The 24228-nt window shown below is 57.6% G+C and overlaps 2 protein-coding genes and 1 long non-coding RNA gene across 36 annotated transcripts in view; 1 reads left to right on the top strand and 2 right to left on the bottom strand.

Annotated features, from left to right (window-relative positions):
• PPP6R3 (protein phosphatase 6 regulatory subunit 3) overlaps positions 1-4826 on the bottom strand; it is a 137863-nt gene extending 133037 nt beyond the window's left edge. For 12 of the 32 annotated variants that reach the window (XM_026483004.4, XM_026483005.4, XM_026483007.4 and 9 more), the window contains exon 1: positions 4691-4826. The gene's annotated coding sequence lies outside the window, so the exon portion shown is untranslated. Of the gene's footprint in view, positions 1-3810; positions 3885-4690 lie in introns of all 32 variants that reach the window. The other 20 variants (XM_048217614.2, XM_048217619.2, XM_048217621.2 and 17 more) reach the window with 7 other exon arrangements.
• On the top strand, positions 4756-16891 carry LOC125282566 (uncharacterized). Of its 2 annotated transcripts, none has more exons than XR_008961126.1 (3): positions 4756-5466; positions 5720-5798; positions 16740-16891. It is a non-coding gene; the product is annotated as an uncharacterized LOC125282566 (long non-coding RNA). The 2 variants fall into 2 exon arrangements; XR_007189649.2 differs by having other exon boundaries at positions 14588-16891.
• Positions 11576-24228, bottom strand: part of LRP5 (LDL receptor related protein 5) — a 99889-nt gene continuing 87236 nt past the window's right edge. For both annotated transcript variants that reach the window (XM_026483016.4, XM_048217605.2), the window contains 6 exons: positions 22746-22982; positions 20584-20694; positions 18551-18787; positions 18202-18341; positions 14097-14194; positions 11576-12297 (listed from right to left, as the gene is read on the bottom strand). In XM_026483016.4, coding sequence (XP_026338801.3) covers positions 12036-12297; positions 14097-14194; positions 18202-18341; positions 18551-18787; positions 20584-20694; positions 22746-22982 — 1085 coding nt within the window. In that variant the 3' untranslated portion in view covers positions 11576-12035. The remainder of the gene's footprint in view (positions 12298-14096; positions 14195-18201; positions 18342-18550; positions 18788-20583; positions 20695-22745; positions 22983-24228) is intronic.

Here is a 24228-nt window from a genome sequence, read left to right as displayed (position 1 = left end):
TCATTACAAAACAGCTTCACCAGCACTGAACAATGGCACTGCTTTCTAAAACACACCAAACCAAGGAGGCAAGTCGAAGTAACTGCTTAATACATGTAAGAAACAAAGGTGTAACTACTTTATTATTTGGCAAGAGACTTTTGGCAAACTCAACCAGCACAGGAGCAAACCTAACCTCCTTCCTCCCAGGCCTACAGGGCCTCCCTAGAGCCTCCCAGCTAAAACTGCATCCCTTTTATAACTGCTACCTCTCCCTCTAGACTGCAAGTCCTTAAGTGCCTGTTCATGAGTGAATACCTAATACAGTTCCTGGCAGAGTAAGGGTTCAATTACTATATTTGCTGATCAAATAAATGAAGATTAGAAGAAGCTGGGGGGGGGAGGGGTCACTTGTCATTCTCAGCAACAGCCATAAGCCGAATTTCACGATGAAAGATTACAAAGTGCCTCCACAATCTTCTCCTTTTATATATCCAGATATATATGTGAATAGTTTTTAAACTAATATTCTTTCATTCAATAAGCCAGACTATCTAAATTGTAAGTCATGTGTGAGAAAAGGACCTCTGCCCTTCTACTTTTTTTTTTTTTAAGATTTTATTTATTTGACACAGAGAGAGAGCGCGCGCGCACAGGCAGGGAGAGTGGCAGGCAGAGGGAGGAGAAGGAGCAGGCTCCCCGCGGAGCAGAGAGCCCGATAAGGGCTCGACCAGGGATCGAACCCAGCACCCTGGGATCATGACCCAAGCCGAATCTGCCCTTCTACTACTGAAACTCATTCCCCCTTCCCCCAGGAGAAACACTCACCCATTTGGGCCAGAGTCCAGGGCCCAGAGGAACCCTCTTTTACTAGCAGGCAAGGGTCACTGTGTTACACGTGAAGCATGGAGCGTGCCTGTCTCGCTTTCAACAGGCACAACGGGCAAACGGATCCAGGGCTAACTCTCTGGAAACAGGTCTTCATCACAAAGGGAAAAAAAGATAATGATGAAGCTGGCATCAAAAGCCAGAACTGACAGCTGACTCACAGGATGAGAGCAAAGGATATAAAACTCAAAAAATCACAGTATAAAGTTAGTAAGTGTAGGAGCAAACAACCCTAAACACCTGAGAGCGCTGCTAAGTTTCAGCACAATGAGGGAATATATTTTCATGAGGTAAAAAGCAAAGAAGTGTCTAAATTATATTATAAAATCAATTCATTTAAAATTTCTTTTAAAATTCAGTCTTCAGGCCCCTGAAAATAATGTACACCCTCTCTCCCCACTACTAAGTAGTCTCCGAGGTAGGACCTGCAGACCACAGAGACAAAGCTCACAGATCACCTGAAGGATTCCTTGACCCCCAAGCAGTCATCAGTATCTATGGTCTTGAACAGCAGTTCCAAAACCTTGCTGCACTTCAGTATTCCCTGGGGAGCTATCTAAAACTATATTCTCAATACCACCACCAATTTCCAGAGGGGGCCCAACATCCACGGTCTTAAAGATGCCCCAAATGATTCTAATGCACGCCAGTGCAGCATCTACCTCGAACAGGGTTTCTCAGTTTCTGCACTATTAGTATTTGGGGCTGGATAATTTTAAGGTGCTGTCCTGTGCATTACAGGACGCTTAGCAGCGTCCCTGGTCTCTACCCCCTAGAAGCCAAGTCGCATATCGCCCACCCCTACAGGTATGACAAGGCAAAATGTCTCCAGACATTGCCAAATGTTTCCTTGGGGGCAAACCACCCCCCAACTTATCTAGAGTAAATAAAAAAACAATTACTTGAGGTTGTTGTCTTGAGGAAAAAAAGAAATAAGAAAGCTGCTTAAAGCCAAGAGCCCAGGCCTATTTTTTCAGTCCATCTCACCTAAGAAAAGTAGCTAACAAACTACTCAGCCCGCATGGGGACTCAGATCTTGACTCATGAGGACCAAACCACAGCTTCTTGTTCTTTTTATGAAATAAACTCAAAGCTGAGTTTTAGGTGAGCAGATGATTAGAAGAACTTCACTGTCACTATCATGTACTCATCTTAGGGGTATTAAAACACTGTAAAATTTTAGACCAATATACACTCATGCTGCCTCTCAAATATCCGAAATATAAACTACAAGACACAAGTTCATGATAGCAACAAACTAAATACTGATCCTAACAAATACTGTTTTAAGGAAGAGTACAGTAACTAACTGGAATTTAAATACAAACGTGGGGGGGGTAGATTTTGCCTGTAATAAGCACCAAGTACCAAATCGATACAAAAATTATCAAAGAAGTGAACCTCACCCCGTCAAATCTTAATTTTATTACCATTCATTTTCCGTCCAGCTATGGTCTGATTCTTGTATTCTCAAGCAGTTAATTCAAACTAGCAAGTTTTTGTTTTGTCTTGCTATACTTTACACAAAAGCTAAAGTTTTCTGATCCAAAACAATCTTCTTCCTCTCCTTAAATTACACCAGCAAGATGCTCACCTCTACTTAAAACTGCGTAAAAACATTTCCCCTGTGCAATTAAAGCAAGCCCGGTCCCAAGCAGTGATACCAAGGGACAGGCAAGCATGCTTTCAAGTACCAGGGAAAAGCGCAAAGGGCAGGAATTAAAAGATTGTGACTACTCGGGGCGCCTGGGTGGCACAGCGGTTAAGCGTCTGCCTTCAGCTCAGGGCGTGATCCCGGTGTTATGGGATCGAGCCCCACATCGGGCTCCTCTGCTGGGAGCCTGCTTCTTCCTCTCCCACTCCCCCTGCTTGTGTTGCCTCTCTCGCTGGCTGTCCCTGTCTCTGTCAAATAAATAAATAAAATCTTTAAAAAAAAAAAAAAAAAAAGATTGTGACTACTTGTGTGACTGAGTGGATGGCATTTTGTTAGATACTGTAGACTCCCCAATCAGACACACTGAAAGGCAAAACAGCTTCCTAAGCATCCATGCAGGACAACAGTTATCGCCCAAACTAGGTTCGATGAAGTGTATCTCAATACACACCAACCTTTCAAACCTCAATAACCCAGGAGTACACGGAGAAACCTCGGAGTTGATATGGGGACCAATCACACTCAGGACCTAGTATCCCAAGGGAAGTAGGAAGAGAATCTGACCTGAGCTCTTGATGGGCTTTTCTTTATTCAACCACCTCTTAGAGGAAACATGAGGCACCACCAATTTACTGCCCCACAAAACATCTGTAATGAATCTTCAACCACCCCTCTCCTGAAAAACTTAAAAGAACTTCCAGTTCATTTTCTCAGGAGAACTGTTAAACACACAGAGCTTTCTAAAGATAGTCACCAAGTCACTTAAACACTCATTTGCCTTCCAAATAGTAAGCTAAACATTTAAAAATCAAATTTAAATTAGTAATAATAGCCACTAATTGCACTAAGCTGATTCTACATGCCAAGCACAGTTTCTAGCCCATTTACTCCCGACACACTTACGAGGCAGGCACTATTATTATTGTCACATTTCAGGAAAAGCAGAGAGGCGTAGTAACTTGTCCAAGGTCACAGAGTTAGAAAGTGGTGAAGCCAAGACCTGAATCCAGGCAACCGAACTTCACAGTAAAGAAGCGGAAACAGCACCACCACTTAGGAGACATTTACTCCAGTGGCTGGAAATCCGGAGTCCCTTTCCCACTTGCTGCCTACCTGCCACATGACCTTGAGGGCAAAATCTAAGTAAACTTCACATTGTTACAAAGTGGGACAATATCCACATTAACAAGTGCTGTGGGAACGAAAGGAAAACAATCACCAAGTGCCCCTCCCACAAAAGCAAAATATAAACAAAGCTCCAGCCGACCCACGGAGAAAACGTTAAGTACCGGGAAAACTACACGAAGCCTGAGGTTGAAACGTCAGGACTGCAGGGATACATCCAAGGACTCATTCCGTGCACCTACAACCGAAAGTCTAAGTTGTGATGAGAGCACGCAGGATCTAGGAGGAAACCCCTCCAACTTAACAGCGAATGGGCTTCTTTAAGAGGGAGGTACTTCCAGCCGCTCGAAGGACCACCCCCCTTGCTCATATTCGCCAGGGAGGCGTTCGTGACCAGGTCTACATTCGAGTCACAACACCGGAGTTAAAAAACCGCTCGGAAGGCTATTTAACTACTCCGAGCCGGGTTCTGCGTATGCCGATGACTCTGCGGCGAAAGAGCAGAAACCCACAGAACTTGTTTCCCGCAGAACGGAGTCCCAACAATGGCCTTCGCGAATCTACGGCGAGATGCCGCCTCAACTTGACACGCTCCCGGGCCCGCGCCCAGAGAAGTTCTCCCGGGCGGGCGCCCCGGCGGCGCTCGGGGCCGGCGGCGGGGCCGCAGCAGAGCGGGGCCCGTCCGGGTTAGGGGCGCGCCCCGCCCGCCGCCGCCGCCGCGCAAGGCCGCGGACGTCAACCCGGGCGCAAAGTTCGTCGCCGGCCCGCCGCCCGGCCCCGCACCCGGCCTGGCGCAGCCCCCCGCGGCCCGCGGCGGGCGGGCAGGCGGCTGACAGGCGCGGGCGGGGACGGCCCGGGGAGCCCGGGCGCCGCGCCTCCCCGGCCGCCGAGCGGCGAATTCCGGGGGGGAGGGGAGGGGGCCGGGACGCTCCCTCCCCGCGCCGCCGAGGCCGGGCGGAGGGGCCTCGCCGCCGCCGCCCGCGCGCCGCGCGCCCCGCGCCCCCCGCGCCGCAGCCCGCTTCCCCGCTCCCCCGCCCCCATTACCTGGAGGTGCCCGCGACCCGCCGCTAGTTGCGCTCAGGCGGGAAACGCGCTCACCGACACCATCAGCGAAGCGCCCAAAATGGCGGACGTATCAAGCAGGCCTTGAGTTCCCCCCGCCCTCCCTCCGGCCGCCTCGAAGCCAATCGCGGCTCTATCTCCGCCCCCAGACCCACGCTCATTGGCCTTCCTCTACCGCCCCCTGCAACCTATTGGATCGCCCAGCGGCCCGGTTGCGCCCACTCCGATTGGCTCACAGGCCCGGTCAGTCAAGCGCGAGGGAAGCATTCTTTTCCCATGGACTTGACGGATCCGGAACCTCTAGGACCCCGGAGTCTGGAGAAACAAATCAGAAACCGGGAGAAACCTGGCTGGGTCCCCCTACGCCGTAGCAACAGCAGGGCCTCCGTTTGACGGACGCTTTGGACCACCAATCCGATAGCCAATGCTTTTTAAAACTAAATGGAGCCAAACCAATCCTGGCCGTGGAGCTGGGAGCAGCAAGGGAACCAATGGGGTAGCGAGACTAGCGGGCCGGCAGGCGGGCGGGTCGGAGGGCCCAGAGGAGACCCGTGATGACGTGAGCCACGATACGTTTCGGAGGCCAACGCGGGCCTGAGCTGGGGAATTAGCTCAAATGGTAGAGCGCTCGCTTAGCATGTGAGAGGTAGCGGGATCGATGCCCGCATTCTCCAAGGCTGAATTTTACAGGGGGCTGGGGTCGTCTGTCCCGGTTCCTTTACCCGTAAGTGGTGACTATTCCAGGAGTCGGCCTCCAGGTGAGGAACGGTCTTAGCCAGGACTGGCCTCTAGGTGAGGGGCTGATACCCCCCAGCTGTAGGAAAATGTGCGGGCGGTGGGGTTCCTTTTATCCTTCAGAAGGATTTACACGGGAGCCTCTTCCGAAATGTTCGCCCGGAGTCTCCCATCCCCTGTCCGGTCTGCCTGGGAGGGCGGGGCCCCGACACAGAAGAGTAGCCCACCTTGGCCCATCCCAGGCACTTTCCAGTAACCTGTCCGTCTTCTAAATAGATGCAAAGCGTCGTCCCGAATCCCGAGTAAATCGACAGAAGGGCGGAAGGTGGCAGCAAGGCTGAAAAGCTCAGGCCAGGTGAGGGTCCGGCGGAACCCAGCCCGAGCTGGGCAGAACGCTGCATCGCACCCCCGCTAGTGCGTGTGCGCTAGCGGAGGCCTGCGCTCGAGTGGAGTGCTGACCCCTCGTGGGCAGCCCTCGGGCGAGTACTTGGCCTGTGCCCCGCCTGTGCGGGTGCGTGGGGAGCAGAGGGTCCTGGCTCTGACGGTCTGTGGGGGATGGTCAGACACCCCCTGTAAGTAACACAGGCCGCAGAGTGGTGGGGGCTCCTCCTGAGCAGGTGGCATTTCAACCCACGAACAGGGAAGACAGAGCCGTGGGCTCCTGGGTCCAGGTGGCAGGGAGAGAGACCAAAGAATCCCAAGGCCGAGCTTTGGAGTGCTGGGGAGACAGAAGTGGTTGGGTTGTGGGGAGAGAGGTACATGGAAGTGGAGGTGGAAGAGGTGGCTGCATGGTTGCAGGGCCTTGGGGACAGTGCCACCATGCCCAGGAGAAACCAACAATCCTCAATGCCCAGACTGCACTTGGGCACCAGGCCTGGAGTCATAATGGGGGCTCCATGCAGGGAGGTTGGCGGTCTCTTGCAGTCTTTAGGGCAACTCACTGCAGTGGTGCTGGCTTGGTCAGGGATGGCCACTCCAGCTCAAGGAAGGCAGGGCACGGTGACTGTGGAGATTCCCCAAGCTGCTTCCTGAGAAAAGTGACGTAGCTTGGCCACCGGGGGTAGGGAGGGCAGGACCAGTGGAGTTGGCCACCGGCTTGCCTTCCAGATGCTCAGCATCTTTCTGCACCCATACCCCGTCCATCACACCAACCCCAGCTGGCCTGAGCTCCCTCCATCTCACCAGATCAGGCTCTCTGAATCCCCATGCCAAACAGCAGGGAGAACAAAACCTAATGGAGCTGGGTCAACCCCAGCACGTGGGAAGCTGGGCCTCTGGTGCAACCATGCCCCTCCCCCAGCTCACCCCTTCAGCAGGGCCTGAGGCAGACTCTCTAGAAAGACTGTGGGGCTGGTAGCCCCAGAACAGTACAGTATTGTCATCTGCATTTTACAGATTAGTTAACAGAAACCCAGGCAGCATTCGAACACCAGGTGTGGCTCGTATTAGCTGAGTAAGCTTGGCTGGGGATCTAACCTCTCCGACTCTCCAGGTCTTGTCTGTAGAGTACTGATAATACCTACTGACCAGTGTCCATGCCCAGAAGGGTGCTGGACCTCTAAGGAGTTAGCCTCCAAGGGCAGATGTTATTGGCGCCGGTCCAGCTGCTCAGAGCGGTTAAGGGCCTTGTCCAAGGCCGCCTGGCAAGTGAGGAACATAGCAAAGATTGAAATCAGTTCGGGAGGTGCACTGGTGGAGAGGGTTAGGGGAAGGACAAACACACAGATATTCTGTGGTGCGGAGCAGGTCGGCCTGGCAGAGAGAACGGTGGAAGGATGGTGCGGAATGCGCATTTGTCAGAGGATCCGGTGGGGGTGATCGAGGTCTGGGGGAGGGGAATGGGAGGCATCGGAGGATAAGCAAAGGAACTTAGGGTTTATGCTCAGAGAGGGAGGGCCAGGAAAAACTTCTGAGTAAGACGGGCGTGTTCAGGGCTGGCCACAGTTTGCAAAGGACAGATTAGAGCAAGGGCGGCAAGGCCGTGCTACCGGAGTAGCACGGGGCCAGAAGGGTGGATCCCAGGAGCTAGATCAAGGAGCAGGGGAGAGGCTGCAGGAAACCCCTGGACAGAGGGTGGTGCCTGAGAGGGAGGCTGGGCGAAGGCTGGGACCTGCCCTCCTGGGAGCCTGGGGAGAGCCCAGCCACACGCAGAGATCCTTTACTCATTCATCATCAGAGAACTTGCCAGTACATGCTTCAGGCTCTTCCATTCCAGACTCTGAGGAGGGTCACAGGGACATGTGCACTATAATTAAATGAAATAATGCAGTACCTCGCCCAATATAAGTGGGCCCCAAAAGTCTCCAATTATGATGAGCTAACCTAACTGGAAGGGTTGAAGTCAGGGAGGACTTCCTGGGAGAAGAGGAGGTATCTGAGCTCAGCCTATCTCCCTGAGAGCCCTAGAGAGCCATTGCCAGCCTTTAAGCAGGAGAGTGACTTTGAACCTTTGCATTGGCCTCAGCACCCTGAAACTTCTGGAGTCCATGGACCACCACCTTCCCCTTTCCCCTCAATCCTTTTATGGCTTAATTTTTAATGTTTAAAATCTCAGTCCAGGGGCACCTGGGTGGCTCAGTTGGTTAAGCATTTGCCTTCGGCTCAGGTCATGATCCCAGGGTTCTGGGATCAAGCCCCACGTTAGGCTCCCTGCTCAGTGGGGAGTCTGCTTCTCCCTCTCCTTCTGCTCCCCCTGCTCGTGCTCTCTCTCTCTCTCTCTAATAAATAAAATCTTTTAATAAAATAAAATAAATTTTCAATCCATCTAGACTTTAAAAAATTATATGAATACTTTCAGATCTATTCAACAGTAGAGAGAAAAGTGTAATGAATGCCCACATACCCATCACCCAGCTATTACCCCCTCAACTTTAGGGAAAAGACACAAAGCTGCGAAATTGTAATTCTATCAAGTAATGATTTTTTTTTTAATTTTAAGTCATGATTTTTTTTCATGAAAGAAAGAACATTTTAACGCATACATACACTCAGATAGAAAAAGGCTTTAAATTGAATAAGCTCAACTTGGGGAAACCAGCCACCCATTATCTTCCCTATTGTCATGTCCCCGGGGTGCAGACATGGTCTGAGGGCTAGAGTGAGGCTACCCTAGCAGAGGTGGGCAGGTGCTTCACCAGGTCACCTGTGAGCTGAGGGTGAGGTCCAATAAGGGGGGACCCAGTGATGTGAGGGGTCAGCCAAGTGGCTCTCAGAAGGGAACCCTGCAGGAGCTAAGTCCCATCCAACTCCCCAGCCCCCATGTTTCTCAGGGACAGAACCTTCCACACCTGCCACATCCCTGTTCCCCAGCATCCTGCTTGGCAGTGGACATGACCAAGACCTGGCCACATGGATTCTGTTCAACTGCCCAGGGCAGCTGTGGACCCAAGGGCGTTGCTGGGCCTGGGGCAAGGAGGAGCTCCACATCCATCCTCGATGAGGGTTGGAGGGCTGAGCGGAGCAAACGATAGGGCCAGTGGGGAGGGAGACCCCACAGGACGCAGAGATGGGTGACAGAGACTTGGGGAGTAGTGGGTGTCACTGCGGGGGGGGGGGGGCTTGGAGGGAAGGTGGGAGCCCTTGAGTAGTGCCCAGCTGTCAGTACTATTTCTCAACCAAAAGAATGGTTGAATAAATGAGTGGAAAAAAATTCTGTTTTTATTATTTTCCCCCAAGCCATGGTTTTCTCAACTACAAACTGGGGACACCAGCTGGGCTGTTGTGAAGTTTCAATGAAACAAGCCAGGTTAACTTCACCCCCTCACTTAAGACACAGCTCAGATATCACATCCTCCAGGAAGCCCCCCCACTCCTGCCCTCCCATCTGAATAGGATATTCACTCTGGGCCCCCGGATATCTCAACACAGTGCTCTGGCCCTTAGCTTTGGAAACTGTCTGCAAGTTTCAAGAGAGGGGCCCGCATCTAATTTCGGGGTCCCCCAGCATGTGATTTAAGTTCAGGGCTCTGCATACAGTGGGTGCTTACTGAAGGCTGGCAGATTCCCTGGAAGATAGTAGGCGGCCAGCAGGTTGGCCCCCATTCTTCCTAGCTGTCCTCATGGCAGGAAAGAGTCCAGCACGGTGGCCTCTGGAGACAGGCCTGGGATGCTGGGGGGAGGGGGAGGGGGGAGGAGGAGCTGGAGAGTGGACTCCCCCTATGCAGTCCCTGCTCCTGAGTCAGCCAAGCCCCCACCCCCTCTGCCCCAGTTGAGATTAGTGCTTTCAGTAGCACCTCAGGGCTCATGGCCCGACCTGGAAGAACAGGAACCCCGAGTACGCGGGAGGCCCCAGGCCCCTGTAAGCAGCTCTCTGGGGCAGGGGACCCCACCTTGGTCTTGAGAGCTCTGGGTGCACCGTCTAGCTCTGCCGGTCCTTAGCCGTGTGACCTTGGGCAAAAGCCTGTCACCTCTCTGAGCTTTAATAGGTCCCAGCTTCCGTTTAGCAAGGCAGTGCTACTTGCCAGGCGCTTACTGGGCAAGGTCTCTCCCCGACAGGCATTATCTCGTGGAAGCCTCCAAGAGTCCCGGGGCGGAGGACGGCGCCCTTCCTTAACAGATGCGGCCAGCCGGGTGAAGTGAGTGGGAGGTGAAGCCGGCCTTCCTCCCAGGCAAACCCAATCCCTCCTGTCTACAAAGGGTCCTCTAGTGTGGGTCCCCATGGGGTGAGGGGCGTAGCCACCCCGGGTCGGTACTCAGGCCTGGACTTCCTGAGCTCACCGCTGCTTGCACTAATGGCAGGTTGCCCAACCCTTTCGTCTGCAGTGTCTGCTTTTGGTCCCAGGGGCATCACCACCAGTGCTAAGCATGACCTTAGGGAACTCCTGCACCATCAGGGATCAGGGGAGGCAGCCCCCCGAAAGTCTCCGGAAACCAGATCTGGCAGGCTTCTGTGCCTGATGTCCCCAGCTCTGTCCCCTGATCGACCAGTCTTGGGAGCCCCCAGGGCCATCACCTTTCCCAGCCCGCCTCCCCGGCCCTGAGATCCCAAGATCTGAGTGTCCTGGGGTTTCCCCATCCTAGAGGCTGTCACCTCGGCATTCTAGGCGCTGGGGGTTGACCAAGGGTTCGATCTCCAGTCTTGCTGGGAAGCCCTTCTTCCAGATCTTTGTGTTTTTTTTTTCTTTTTTTTTTAAGATTTTATTTATTTGACAGAGAGAGAGGGAACACAAGCAGGGGGAGAGGGAGAAGGAGAAGCAGGCTCCCTGCCGAGCAGGGAGCCCAACTCGGGGATTGGCTCGATCCCAGCACCCTGGGATCAGGACCCGAGCTGAAGGCAGAAGCTTAGCGACTGAACCACCCAGGCGCCTCTCTGTGTTGATTCTTCAGTGGAGTGTGTGCCGGGACTCCCAGTGGTGGTTCTTCTCTGACCTCCCTGCGACTTTCCGATTGGGGTTAGGCCCTTCCTGCCTGGCAGCCGGGCAGCAGCCAGGCTTCCTCATGACTCATGACTTGCTGACTTCTCAGTCTCCTACAGGCTCGAGACCCCCCAGGGGCAGGCGGCAGGCCTTATCTCTTGGTCTCCTCCAGTACCACCCCAGCGGGTAACAGGGCAGACCTGGGGCCGTGTTTCCTGACTACCTCTGTGAAGACCAGGCTCTCCCCGTCTGCTGGAAAGGACAGGGCGGCAACCAAGGAGGGCAGGAGGGCTGGGAGGTTCCCATCCCACCCTGGGCGAGCGTGGCCTGGCAGCCCCATCCACTGGGGTCCACACGGATGGCAGGGCCAGGAGGGAGCCCCTGGACAGCAGAAGCCTGGGGCGGCCAAACACAGAGGTCAGATGGTAGCAGAGACTGGCCAAGGAACAGCCCAAAGCCCAGGTACACAATCTGCGGTGCCCAGTGCAAGATGAAAACGCAGGGCCTCTTTCTTAAAAACTATTCAGAATTTCAGCGTGGCAGCAGTGGCGCACAAAATAAGCACAGGGGCCCTTTGTGACGACACGAGTCCGGCCTCCAGCCGGCACGCCTCTGCCCGGGCCTTCAGCCTACCCTGTGGGGGCCCGACAGAGAGAGACACGGTGCTCAGGAAGACAAGTGCGCAACCCTGACAGCTGCCCAGGGCAGGGCCAGAGGCCGGGATCCATTCCGTGAGGACACTCGATTCAAAAACACACATGGCACAAAAGAATGGCAGTGACGTTTTAAAAAAATTAAGTTTATAAATATTTTCTCCACTGTACAAAGTTTTCCCAGCCCTGCCCACCCCATCACTGTTCACATTTCTTGTGTTTTTAAAATCCCAACTATATTTATTTTTTTAAATCATAAAATATATTTTTTTCTTTGTTCATATTTAAAACTATTTACAAGGGCGCAGAGAGGCCAGGCTGGGCCGGCAGAGGTCAGGACGAGTCCGTGCAGGGGGACGAAGGGGGCGCGGAGAGGCCAGGCTGGGCCGGCAGAGGTCAGGACGAGTCCGTGCAGGGGGACGAAGGGGGCGCGGAGAGGCCAGGCTGGGCCGGCAGAGGTCAGGACGAGTCCGTGCAGGGGGACGAAGGGGGTGCGGAGAGGCCAGGCTGGGCCGGCAGAGGTCAGGACGAGTCCGTGCAGGGGGACGAAGGGGGCGCGGAGAGGCCAGGCTGGGCCGGCAGAGGTCAGGACGAGTCCGTGCAGGGGGACGGAGGGGGCGGGAAGAGGTGGAAGTAGCTCCGCTCGGTGGCGGGTGAAGGGGGGCAGCTGTCCTCCGCCGACAGGTACTGGCTGTGGGGCGTGGGCGGCGGCGGGTAGGGGTCTGAGTCCGAGTTCAAATCCAGGTAATACTTGCTGGCCTTCCAGCGGTTGGCACTGTAGTCGCTGTCGCAAACATCGGTGCTGCAGGGCGTCGTGGGGGGCGCCATGCCTCGGATGATGTAGGGCCTGAAGGGGACACACGAGAGGGGGGCCTCGGCTCAGGGAACAGGCACGGGGGCCCCTCACTATGTGGTCTCTCTGAGCCACGCATCCCCACCTCTAACGTGGGCGTGCCTGCACCCAACTCCAGGCGGCAGAGCCCAGGCCCTGACAAGGACGGCAGCCCTGGGCCAAGGTTGCCTTTATGGAGAACACGCCTCCAGAGCCTGCCTGCTTGGCCTTGGACGACTGACTTAACTTCTCTGGGCTTCAGTTTCTCGTTGGTAAAATGAGGAGGAGAAAACAGTACCCGCTTCCGAAGGGGCTTGTGAAGGTTAGATGAGATTCTGCATGGAAAGTGCTAGAAAAAGTGCCAGACACCAGAAAGTGCTTGACAACCGTTCCCCATGATATCATTCCTGTAACTATCGGAGACCAATGGGCCTGGAAGGGTCCCCTACTGAGTTAAGGCAGTCTGACCCAGGGGACGCCTCCCAGACGTCTCCCACACCCAAAAATTCTATGTGGGCCTGAGCTGGGGGTGCAGACCATGGTGTGTTGAAGAGCCCCAGGGGGCTCACCGAGGCCGAGGAGGTGGAGCCAGCGCCTTGGGGCCAGCGAGGGGCACGTGGTACTGAGAAAGTGCAGCAGGAGGACATGCCTCACAGGACCCCGGGGGGCAGGAAGGGACCCCGACAGACGGTGAGAGGGAAGAAGGGGCATAAAAATCGGACATAAGAAGTAAAGCCAGGGGTGGACCGGAGACTGAGGGATCTGGCCAGTGTGCATGTGACAGGCTGGGGACAGCCACCTATAAGGCCGCTGGGGACACAGTGGGACGCTGACCACTGCAGGTCCCTGACTAGGGCAGTGGCCCGGTAACAAGGGGTGCCTCTCCTCTTCAGGCCCCAGAGTTCCTGAAATGGCCACCAGATGGCAGGCGGCACCGCCCTCTGAGGCTCCTCTGCCCCAGCAACTCTGGGGAAGAGGAGGAGGAGGAGGTGGAGAGGAAGAGGGGGAGGAGGAAGAGGAGGGGAGGAGGAGGGGGAGGGAGGGAGAACGACGAGGGGCCCCCACCCCAAGCTTCTGCCTCCACCTGCCCCTTCAGGTAGCTCACGTGGGGTGAGGGGTCCAGCGCACCTGTGCGAGAGGCCCTGTAGGCTGAGAGCACTGGGTTGAAGGTCACCTCAGGCCCAGACCTGGCCCCCGGACAGTGTCCGCCCTGCCCCGCCCCCCACCCCAACCCAGGGAGGTGGGGAACGCAACCCCAGCTGGACAACCTGGGGGGCGGAGCAGACCTGCAGGTTTCCTTGTAGTGGATAGGAAGAGAGGATCGTCCAATCGAGGGCCCACTGTGGCAGGTGCCCCAACGGCACTCGTGTGACTTGGATCTGATCCTTCCGGGACGGGGGGCGGCAAGCGGTGGACTCAAGCACGGTCAAACCCTGGCCCCTGTGCGTTGGCCTCTCTGGGCGCTGGGGCCTGGCCACGCCACAGTGGGAATCCCCTGGTGGCGCCATTCAAGGCCACGCCTGCCTGGATGCGTCCCAACTTAACAAAATACCCCCAGAACTACTTCTCGATTCCAGAGCCTGCTCAGAACATGGGATGTGGTTGGTTTCTGGACTCAACGGGTAGGCCCGGCTCATTCCACGAGGAGGCAAGCCGAGTATGGTCAGAGGGCCCAAGACGGCCCACCAGCACCCTGGACTTCTCTGCCAGGTTTTCTCACCCAGGAAATGGGGACAGGGCCCCTGCTGTACCACAGGCTTGTCCGGAGGCCCAGACGGCCACGGGCGTGCAGGGCTGTGGCAGGGGCTTCGTACCTGTAGGGTCTCGTGGTGCTGGGAATGTTGGAAGAGTAGAACGTGTCCGCGTTGTACAAGGAGGGGTCCGTGGCGGGGGATGGCGGTGGGTTCAGGATCTGGGGAGAGCCAAGCAAGGGTCACGCCGGCCTGTTGGAGCTGCGCGCGTCTGGTGACGTGCCCACCCACCCGAGCAGGCGGACAGGTCGGCACGGGGCCTACTTGGCTAGGCAGACCTCACAGCGTGGGGAACCAACAGGTGTCCTGTCACCCCTGAAGGTCATCACAGTGAGAGGCAGCGGTGCCTGTGGCCCAAATACCCGTACTGCAGACCAGCAGGGACCCCAGGGCTGGAGGTCTACGTCAGCCCCCTGCATTGCCCCCTGCACGCAGCCGCGGAGGTCCCCGCAGGCCCTGGGCTGTCCCCCGGTGCCGGTGGGCACCTCGCGAGGCTCCTCTGGGACTTCTCGAACTTCCCTTTTGCACTGTGACTTCCCCATCTCTCTCCACAGGGTGCGAAGACTGATTCCTACAAGACCCTCCTCACTCCTTACACAGGCGGCTCCGCATGCCAGCTGCAACCCTGACCACGTGCGGCGGTCAGCCTGCTGAGGGAGGGGCCCCAGCCCCGCTGCCGGCCCACACGGCCCCTCCACGCAGATCCAGGGAAGGGGCCCCTTTCTCGGGATGTCTTGGCCCCAAACTCTGACAACAAATGATAATGATACGATGCATTCCCCAGAGCCAGGCAGCCCACGACCGGCCCCAGAGAGGGACAGAGGGACCTGGCACCCCCGGTGACCCACCCAGCTCTGCATCTTCCCCAGCAGCCGACACCGACGACGCCCCACCCATCGCGCGGCCCTGCTGAGCATGCAGGGCTTTTGTGGGGTCACAGCCGGACCCTGCTTCTGGAGCTCCCACCGCTGAATGGGAACATGGCTCTCACCGCGTGTCCTGAGGGACCGGAGGGCAGGAGAAAGGGCACAGCCCTTCCTGACAGGCTGGTGCGTGTGGGTCCTGACCCATCACTTCCCGGCTGTGGCACGCCCCCTGGTGACAGTGGTGAGGAACCTACACGCAGCGCCCTTTGGGAAGTGGCAAGGGCCCCTCTCCTTATTCGGGGGAAGGTCCTCTTGGGCCCAAATAGCCAGCCTGGGGATTCCTCAGGATGTGCCCCCAGAGCTGGGAGGGCACGATGCTGAGGGGGTGTCATTCAGAGAGGGGAGCGGACACCAGGTGGGGAAGCCCCGCAGAAAGGGCCCCCTAGAACTGCCCCCGCACCCCAGGCCCTTGGGGTCCTGTTTCCTCTTCTGCCCATGAATCTCACCGGATCTGGTTTCCCTTCACCTCCACCTGCAAGGTGAGCTTAGGGATTCTGCCCGAACCCCTTCCTCTGCGGCTCACTGCTACTTCCCCAGCGCACGGTTGTCTGGCTGTTCTTCCCAAGTCTGGGGGCAGGGGGCAGCCCCTCGGCCACGCGAGCTCAGGAGAGCGCCCCCTCCGGTCGGGCTGATGTAGCGCGCGGAGAGTGCCTGCGCCGGCCTGGAGGGTCAGACGAGCTCAAAGAGGCCAGCTTTGACTTTAGCAGCGAAAAGCAAAGTTGGGAGAGGGGCTGTCATTGCCTTAGTACGTATGAAACTGCTGTGTGTGACCCTGGAATGGTGGATTTGTGTCACCGCACGCGTGTCCACGCCCACAGAATGCGCAACACCCAGAGGGAACTGTACCACCGGCTGTGGCCTCTGTGTGATTGTGATGTGTCCACGCGGCTCCGTCCGTTACTATAGCACCCTGGTGCAGGACATCAGAGGTGACAATGAGGGAAGCTGCCCACGTGGGGGCAGGAGGCATGTGGGAAATCTCTGTACCTTCCTCCCAGTTTAGCTGTGAACCTAAAACTGCCCTTAAAAAAAGTCTTAAAAACGAAAAAAGCACATTTGTAAAACTGGTAAGATCTGAATAGGGCCAAAAAATACCCTACCACCGCCCTACTACGTACGCTGTGCTGTTGCCCCAGACTGAACATTTGTGCCCCCCCTCGAAGTCCTATGCCGAGTCCTAACCCCCCAGTGTGACGCTATCGGGAGCCGGGGCCTCCGGGAGGTGTTTCAGTCCCGAGTGTGGAACCCACACGACCCCCTTCTGCTCTGTGAGGAGGATGAGGCGGCCATTCGTGAACCAGGAACGGGGCCCCCACAAGACACCAAATCTGTCAGCGCCTTGACCTTGGACTTCACGGCTGCCTAAGCCATACCCAGCCTGTGATCCCTTTGTCAGAGCTCAGGAGGACCAAGACGTTAGTGATGCGAGATGTTACCTTGGGGGGAATCTGGGTGAAGGGCACATGAGACCTCTCTGTGTTCTTACAATCGCATGTGAATTGACAAGGATCTCAAAATACAAAGTAAAAAAAGTTACTCTCTCGGCTGGGGAAACAAAGTCCAGCCTCCGGTATACTCGCTTGTGTACGGATTACCCGGGAGGACGCACGAGAAACTTGCCACGGGATGTGCCTCTGGGAGGTGGGGGTTCTCGCTCAGAGTGGGGGGGTGACCGACCCCCCTTCTTTCTGCTGTACATTCTGTTGTACCTTTTGAATTTTGTACCCCGAGCCTATATTACTGATTGAAATAATGCAGTTAATTTGCTGGCTTCACACAGGGTTTCTTTTTGGCAAGATGGAAATGCTTCTACAACGGTGGTGACGGCTGCACCCACCTGTGAATACCCCAACCACCGCCGAATTCTCCCCCTCAAGTGGGTGAACTGTATGGTATGTAAGTTGTATCAAAACAAAGCTGTTTAAAAAAATAGTTGGGCTGGTAACAGTGTCATCTCTTGCTGCTAATAAGACCCCCCAGCTCCCAGCAGAGCCAGGGGACAGAGAAGCCAGGGCCCTGAGCCTCCTGGTGTCTGCATGGGGGGCTTGGGGGGGGGGTGTCCTAGAGTGAGCTGTTATTTCTAGCTGGTCACATAGCGCGTGTGAGAGTCAGGGGATGGAGGCAGCAGAGAGGACCAGCGGGATGGTGGGGAGTATTCTAAGCTCCAGGCTCGCGGCTCCTGGTTTCTGCTGCCCCCAGACACAGCCCAGGCCTGCAGCCCCCAGGAAATGCAGTTCCCGGCAGGCAAAGCCCGGATAGTGACCCTTGCTGCCCCCTTCCTCCCAGGGCTGCCAGCGTCAGACTTGGTAAGGAGCAGAGAGCCTGGACATGACATGAGACACCAGAAAGGCAGAAACACCCAGCCCTGGTGGTTGGGGCTTCCTGGAGACCCCCAGGACAGGAGGCAGTGTTCAGCTTGGAAGAGCATACTCTTACAGGAAGTCAGGTTTTTAAGGATTAAAAAGTATAGAACCATGTAACGTCAGACCCCGATGCTTGCCTACACAGATTATGCTCGTGCATTGAGCTCACCCAGGTCCCTGGGGCCGTGCTCTTGGAACTGTCCTCCCCAGCCAGCCTCGGGAGAGGTCCCCTGGCAGGAACCCAGGGGGGAGGCACGGGGGCTTCAGCGTTTCACCCTCTGTACGGTCATTTCTCTGTAGCATGCGGCTCGGCTAGGACCAGGCCCTCAGCCACGTGGCCTCCTCGGAGTATTTCCGCCACAAAGTCACCTGTGAGTCCCAGTCCTTTGGAAAACAATCCAGCTATTTTCTGGGACCCATCAGGGCCTCGGGAGGGAAAAAAGGGTGCTCTTGGCAGGGACGCTAAGGAGACAGGCACACGCAGGCACAGTTGGAGTGCCCCGTCTAGACTGGCCCTACAAGAGGCAGGCATAGATGGGGCGGGCCTATGAGAAACAAAGGTGGTCACCAGGGCACTGGAATGTCCAACAGCGAGCCAGGAGGTGGGATTATGGGGCAGACTCTGCCCTTGCTAGTTGTATGGGGTTTCCAGATTAGCCACAATGAATAAGGAGGACCCTTTCTAAACAGAAAAACATGTCCCAAGAGAAAGACGATAGGATGCGCTCAGGGAAGAAAGTGAACGCTCCCACCCTTCTCTGTGGTGCTAGGACAGCTGAGAATTCTAGGAATCCTGAGGTCACAGGAAATACCCCCTGGCCAGCCACTGACGGTGCAGAACCCCCCTGGATGGCCAGGCCCGCTCCCACCCCCACTCACCGGAGGGTACAGGGTGGCCTTGGTGCTGGACGAGCTGCTGGACGAGGCCCCGGTGACGTGGTTCCGGTCATAGAGGGGCACTCCACCCCGGCCCCCCATCAGGCTCACAGAGCTCATCATGGACTTGCCACAGGAGATGCCTGCCGGGGGGAGGGGGCAAGGTGGGTCAGGGCCAGGCCACCCACAGACACAGCACACGCTCCGTGGCTCCTGCTGCCCGTAAGCCCCAGGCTCAGGTGGGCGAGTCCTGTCCTGTCCCTGCCCCCACAGGCCCCTCTGCCCACCCCCAGTGTGAGTCTGACCCGTTCACCCCACACCCTGCCCCGCCTCGCCCACGGCAGCTTCTTACCTGTGAAGGGACCGTGCTGTGAGCTGCCCGGGGCTATGAAATTGAGGGGAACGTGGGGGGTCCCACTGACGTACTCGTGCGGAAAGGGCCCGTTGGCCCCGGCGTAGCGCTGACACACCACGCGCTGGCAGACGAAGTAGACCCCGCCCATGACGAAGAGGGACAGGATGATGCCGATGACCGGCCCGATGGCGCTGCTGTGAGCCGGGCTGTCATCAGACGGCGGCTTGGTGATCTCTGCCCGAGAGCGGCCAGGAAGAGACGGCGGATGTTAACCGCCAGGGCACAGGCTCTCCCGTGGGGGCGGACACCGTGTGTCCCCGAGGGGTCATTCAGGCCCAGCACCCATGGGTGGACGGTGGGAAGAGGGAGGTGCTGGGGTCCTGGGACACAGGGCTAATCTCAGTACCACGGACACGCTGTCCCCCTGGCCTGCCCGGAACACCCTCCCCCTCCTCCTTGCCGACCCCCTTCCTCTCTCATTCCCCTTCCCCTGCCGGCTGGCTAAGCTTTACCTACTTTCCAACAGCCCCTCAGCCGCAGCCTCTATAGCGGCCTCGGGCTCATCCCTGCATCTTGGGGCTCTCCGTGCAGCTGAAAGCATGTGGCTCTGTGAGTCACAGCCCCCAGACAGCTGGGTCTGGAGGCCCCCAGAGCCGGGTCCCTGAGGCTGACTATGGGGCCACAGATGTGGGGCAGGTTGGCAGGGCCCGGGGGCTGCGAGCCTGTCTAGCAGGGGACGTCCCCACATGCAGGAGCTGCACTGGGCTGATGACGCACCCAGGGCTGGAGGCCTGCACTAAGCCCCACGCACCTGCCTGACCCAGAGGCCCAACGTGAGGGTAGCGTGAGGGGCACAGTGTGACAAAGCCTGGGGGTGGGGGCTCTGCCAAACCTGCAAAGCCGGAGCCCACTCAGGGCTGCAAGGTGCCCAGGAGTCTTTCTGGGTGCCCTGCCAGTACAACGGCCAAGTGGGGGGACTCCTCAGGCCGGCTCTGCTGTCAAGCCTCGGGGGATGGGGAGGGAGCACAGAGGCTCTAAACTCAGCTCGGACAGAAGGACGTTTACTTTCCCATCAGGCGGGCCCAAGGGTTCCAAGGGCAGCCCACTATGTCCCTCCTGCCAGCCGGAACCCAAAGGGAAGGAAGGAAGTGCTGGCTCGGGCGACAAGACCAGACTACGGATAAATGTCACCCCGACACCAGAACCACCGTCACACCAGAGGCTGAAGAGAGACACTATCAGACTGCACCTGCCCAGCTAAGGGGCAGGGGCTCAGACCCCCAGTGGCCTCCATCTCTGCCCTCTGGCCCCAGGTTACTCACTTTCTTGAGATGGTAACCGAGGTGCCTCACCTGGCTTCACCCGAAGGTATAAAAGTGTTCAGGGACCCCCTCCTCCTTCCCCACTCACAAGACCGCTCTCCTGCAATCAGCTCTCAGCCTAGGTTCCTCTACAGTAAATGGAGAGCCCATGTCCCCAAACATGTGTGCACATTCGCACTTCCTGTCTGGGACTCCAGCTCCCTTCCTGTCTGAATCAAAGACAGCCTTTCGAGAGCCACCACCTCCAGGGAGCCTTCCCTGACTGCCCTGGCCTCACATCCCGTGGCCCCCGTGCCCCTGACTACACAGGCCGCATAGCTCAGAGGCCACAGAACAGGCTGCCACGGGAAGGGCCACCGCGACCCCATCAGAGTAGTCCTGCTGCCTGACATGCTGCTGCGTGAGGTCCTGGCAGGCAGAAGCACGCCCTCTCAGGCACGGTCAGCCACAGCCACCACACCCCCTCCACAGGGGGCCTGTCTCTGTCACAGCCAGAAACACCCCAGGGCCCACCAATACGCCCCTCCGCCCCCTCCCAGTTCAGCCTCATCACTGCCTCTCCTTCCCGGAAGGCTTCCCTGCCTCCACCCCCACCCCCAAGGCTGAGTATCCCCAACCTTCTAGTCTCTTCATTCAGCCCCCCGCATGTTTCCTCCCCCTCGACCCCACACTGGCCCCAGGTGGCCCCTCTACGGGAAGCTGGCTCACCGCACATGAGCTCATCGGAGCCGTCGATGCAGTCGGGGAAGGAATCGCACTGCTGCTTGATGAGGACGCACTGGCCGCTGGCACAGCGGAACTGGTTGGGCAGGCAGACGGCTGCAAGGAGGAGTCTCGCATTCAGAGAGGCTATGGGGTGTGATGCGGCCAGGTGCGCTAAGTGGAGAGCCACCAACCAGTGCTCCCTGCCCCGCCACTAAGACCCAACAGGAAGGTCTGGGTTCCAAATGCAGAGCAGGCAAATGGGACCCTTTCCAGGATGGGGTCAGGGAGTGGTCACAGCAAATCCAGTCTCCACCCTCCCCTCGATGTCCCATGATCCAAGGCCTGTGCGATGCTGGGGTAGGGCTGGCAGGGAAGAGACCTCAGTGACCCCTGGGAAGCATGTATCAGGCTCCTACCATGGGTCAGGCCCAGGCAGAGTCAGGCCCCAAGGCTTGCCTTAGTTATGCGGAGGCGAGAGCCAACCAGAGGAATGACCTAGAACGGGTGGGGCAGGGGACAGGCGCTATCTCAGCAGAGCTCCCAGGGTGGAGGATCCGGAAGGTGGAGCAGAGCTCGACCAGGAAGGCAAAGGTAGCTAGCTCACAAGCCTCTTGGACTAGGAGGAAGAAGGCTGGGTATGGCTGGCCGTCTCTGTCTCCCTCCGTATTCCAGAATGACCTGGAAGGAGCTACAGCTCTGCGAGGAAGGCACTTCCCTGGGGGGCTCAGCCATCGCCCACCCCCAGGGCTTGCTATTTAAGCCCGCCACCTGCCTTGCCCTGAGTGCCCCTCCCTGGGAAGCAGAGATGAGGGGACCCTGTCCTTGCGGAGGGTGGGACAATCTGTTGGTAACAAAGCAGAGGAGGAGGCTTCTGAAAGAGAAGGTAAAGCCCAGGGTCTGAACACGGTTTGCTGTCAGTGCCGCACTTTGCACCAGGATAAACATTTACAGGGGTAGAGGCGGGGCCTCCTGCCGTCCTCTGAGATTGTCCCCAACAACCTGTGCTAGGGCAAGGGCGCATGGGGGGGCTGAGCAAACTCTCCTGTAAAGGGCCAGGTAAAGGTATTTAAGCTTCGAGGGCCATAGATCTCTATTGTAAGGACTTAACTCTGCTGTTTCAGGGCAAGACCAGCCACGTACAATATGTAAACAAAGGAGCCTGGCTGTGTTCCAATAAAACTTTACGAAAACTGGTGGCGGTCCGGATCTGGCACTCGGGCTGCAGTCTGCCAGTCCCCGGTCTATCACCTCCCTCAAATTCGCAAAGGGTCCGTAAGCGGGAAAGACTTCACGGCGGCAGCTTTAGAGAAAGAGCTGAGAAAGTGGCCCCCCCACCCCCAGGCCCTCATCTCCCACAAAATAGCCGCTCATCACGAGCGGGGACAGTGACCAACGAGCACGTGAGTTATCTGAGAACAGCATCCGGCAGCTGTGGGGGAGGCAGAGCAGCCCACTAAGCTCAGACATGGGCCGTGGCGCTGGCCATCCGTGGCGGGGAAACAACCGAGCCCATCGTTTACAAAAGGAAGATTCGGAGGATGCGCACAGATAGATGTTTCGCTGTCAAGGTCTAAAGGAAGATCCTGCTGGTCAGAGTGTACCGGGGATGACTAAGCAAATCTTTGGGTCACTTTCGGCTCAGTGGGGTGCTAAGACCACCAGGGAGTAAGCATTACCCCACAGACCGCTCTGTGGGGGGCAGCACTGCCTTTTGGCATGGGGGTAACCAGTGCGCGCACCATGGAAATCACCCGACTACTGGATTTGCCTTGGGTTCTTGTGAAACTCTTGACCCAGTGAGGGAAGACAAGACAGGCTCTTAGAGTCTGCCCTCCGGCCGCACTGCCTGGCAGGACAGGACAGGGTGGACGGCGAGGTTTTCCTCAGCCGGGCTAATAGTACCATTTTCCTCTCCCAAACTGAGGAGGGGCTGGCAATTTCGCCGCTGGCGAGGGTCCCACAGCGAACCCACCCTTGTGTGGCCAGACGGAGCCCAAGCCCCAGAAGGGCAGGGCAAGGGGCTTGCAGGGGCGCCTCTCAGGGAGGGGGCAGCCAGGATGGAGCAGGCCCCGGGTCGGGCGGGGGTGGGGGCGGGGCCAGGCCAGGCAGGGGCAAGGAGGGGCGGGGCCAGCGCGGGGGCAGGGTCGGGGCCGGGCCGGCCTCACCGTCGCAGTCAGCTTCGTCGGAGCGGTCCTGGCAGTCGGCCTCGCCGTCGCAGCGCAGGCGCAGGTCCACGCACTGGCCCCGCGCGCAGGGGAACTGGGCGGCCGAGCATACCGGGCAGCCCTCCTCGTCGCTCTGGTCGTCACACTCGGGGAAGCCATCGCAGCGCCAGGCCCCGGGGATGCAGTCGATCTCCCCGGTGGCACACGCGAACTGGTCCGGGGAGCAGGTGGGAGGCTCTGCGGAGAACACAAACACCATCACGCACCGCCCCGCGGGGCCACGCGCTGCTGGGCTTCCGAGCAGGAGACGGTTCAGCTCGATCGCGGTGCTGTACCCACACGGTACACAGGGCAGGGTGACCTGACGCTGTCCCGCCTCTGGCCCCAGCGTAAGATGAAGGTGGGGTCATAAATGTTTGCTGAAAGGAGACACGAATCTTCTTTGTTGCGTTTTTTAACTGTGGGGAAAGGGTGCTGAATGGAAACCCGAGCTTCAAGCAGAAGGTGCTACACCAAGATGAACAGAAAACGCTTTTCGCTAGAAACTCAACCCTGACCACTGAGAAGCCAGGGCCGACCCTGTGCGTCTCCATCTCCTCACTCCAGGCACTGGGCCGGGTGTCTGGGGATGCCCACTGGAGCCCCACCTTTGCCGGCCTGGGGTCCCAGGCTGGGCGGCCCATGTAGTGTAGAGTCCGTACCTATGCCCATCTGGCCACATCTGAGCAGCCACGGCACGCACACACACACGCACGCACACGACACACACACAGCCCCTGGGAGACGGAGGGTCAGAAAGCAGGTGCTTGGCATTGGCACCTGTTCCAGGTCTGGGGCAGCTGGAGCAGTCGGGCTGGGACTCTGCGGGTGACCAGCGCACCCGCAGATACGGCGGGGGGTTGGTAGAGGACCTGCTGGCCATCTTGCTGAGGAGCAGGCTAAGGAGAGGCAGGAGAGCGAGGACACCACGGTGGGAGGGTGCAAGGGGGGGGTAGGAAGGCTGCCGGTGGAGGCAGTCACCTGAAGGTGGGGAACCGGGTGAGCAGGAGACGGGAGACCTGGGGCCACCTCCTCCCAGGTGACCATGGCCAGTCGCTCCACTCCTCATGTCCACCTTCCTCAGTGCAGGCCAAGTCCCGGCGAGGACTCAGTCGGGAGCAGGGTGGGGCTGGGTGGGAGCTGGACAGGTCTGGGGTTGAACCGAGGCTCCCCTTGGCAACTTTGCAGAACCAGACGAACTCCCCAACCTCCCAGAGCCTCCGTTCCCTCATCCCTAACACAGAAGCAGCCACACTACGTCCCACGCTCCTCACAGGATAGCAAGGTAAGCGTGGGTGTGCGTGGCCGCGCCTGGCTCGGGAAGGGCTCAAATAGCTTTAGTGGTGCGTCACTGAGAATGCTGAAGCACGTGACTGCACCTTCCGCCGTCTGGCTCCTGCCACTTCGTGAGGTACGAGTTCCTACGTCACCCCTGACAACCCCT

Source organism: Ursus arctos, unplaced genomic scaffold (genome assembly GCF_023065955.2).
Source record: "Ursus arctos isolate Adak ecotype North America unplaced genomic scaffold, UrsArc2.0 scaffold_23, whole genome shotgun sequence".
Taxonomy (NCBI): Eukaryota; Metazoa; Chordata; class Mammalia; order Carnivora; family Ursidae; genus Ursus; species Ursus arctos.
Note: the sequence above shows the minus strand (reverse complement) of the source record. Positions and strands in the feature narration are given on the sequence as shown.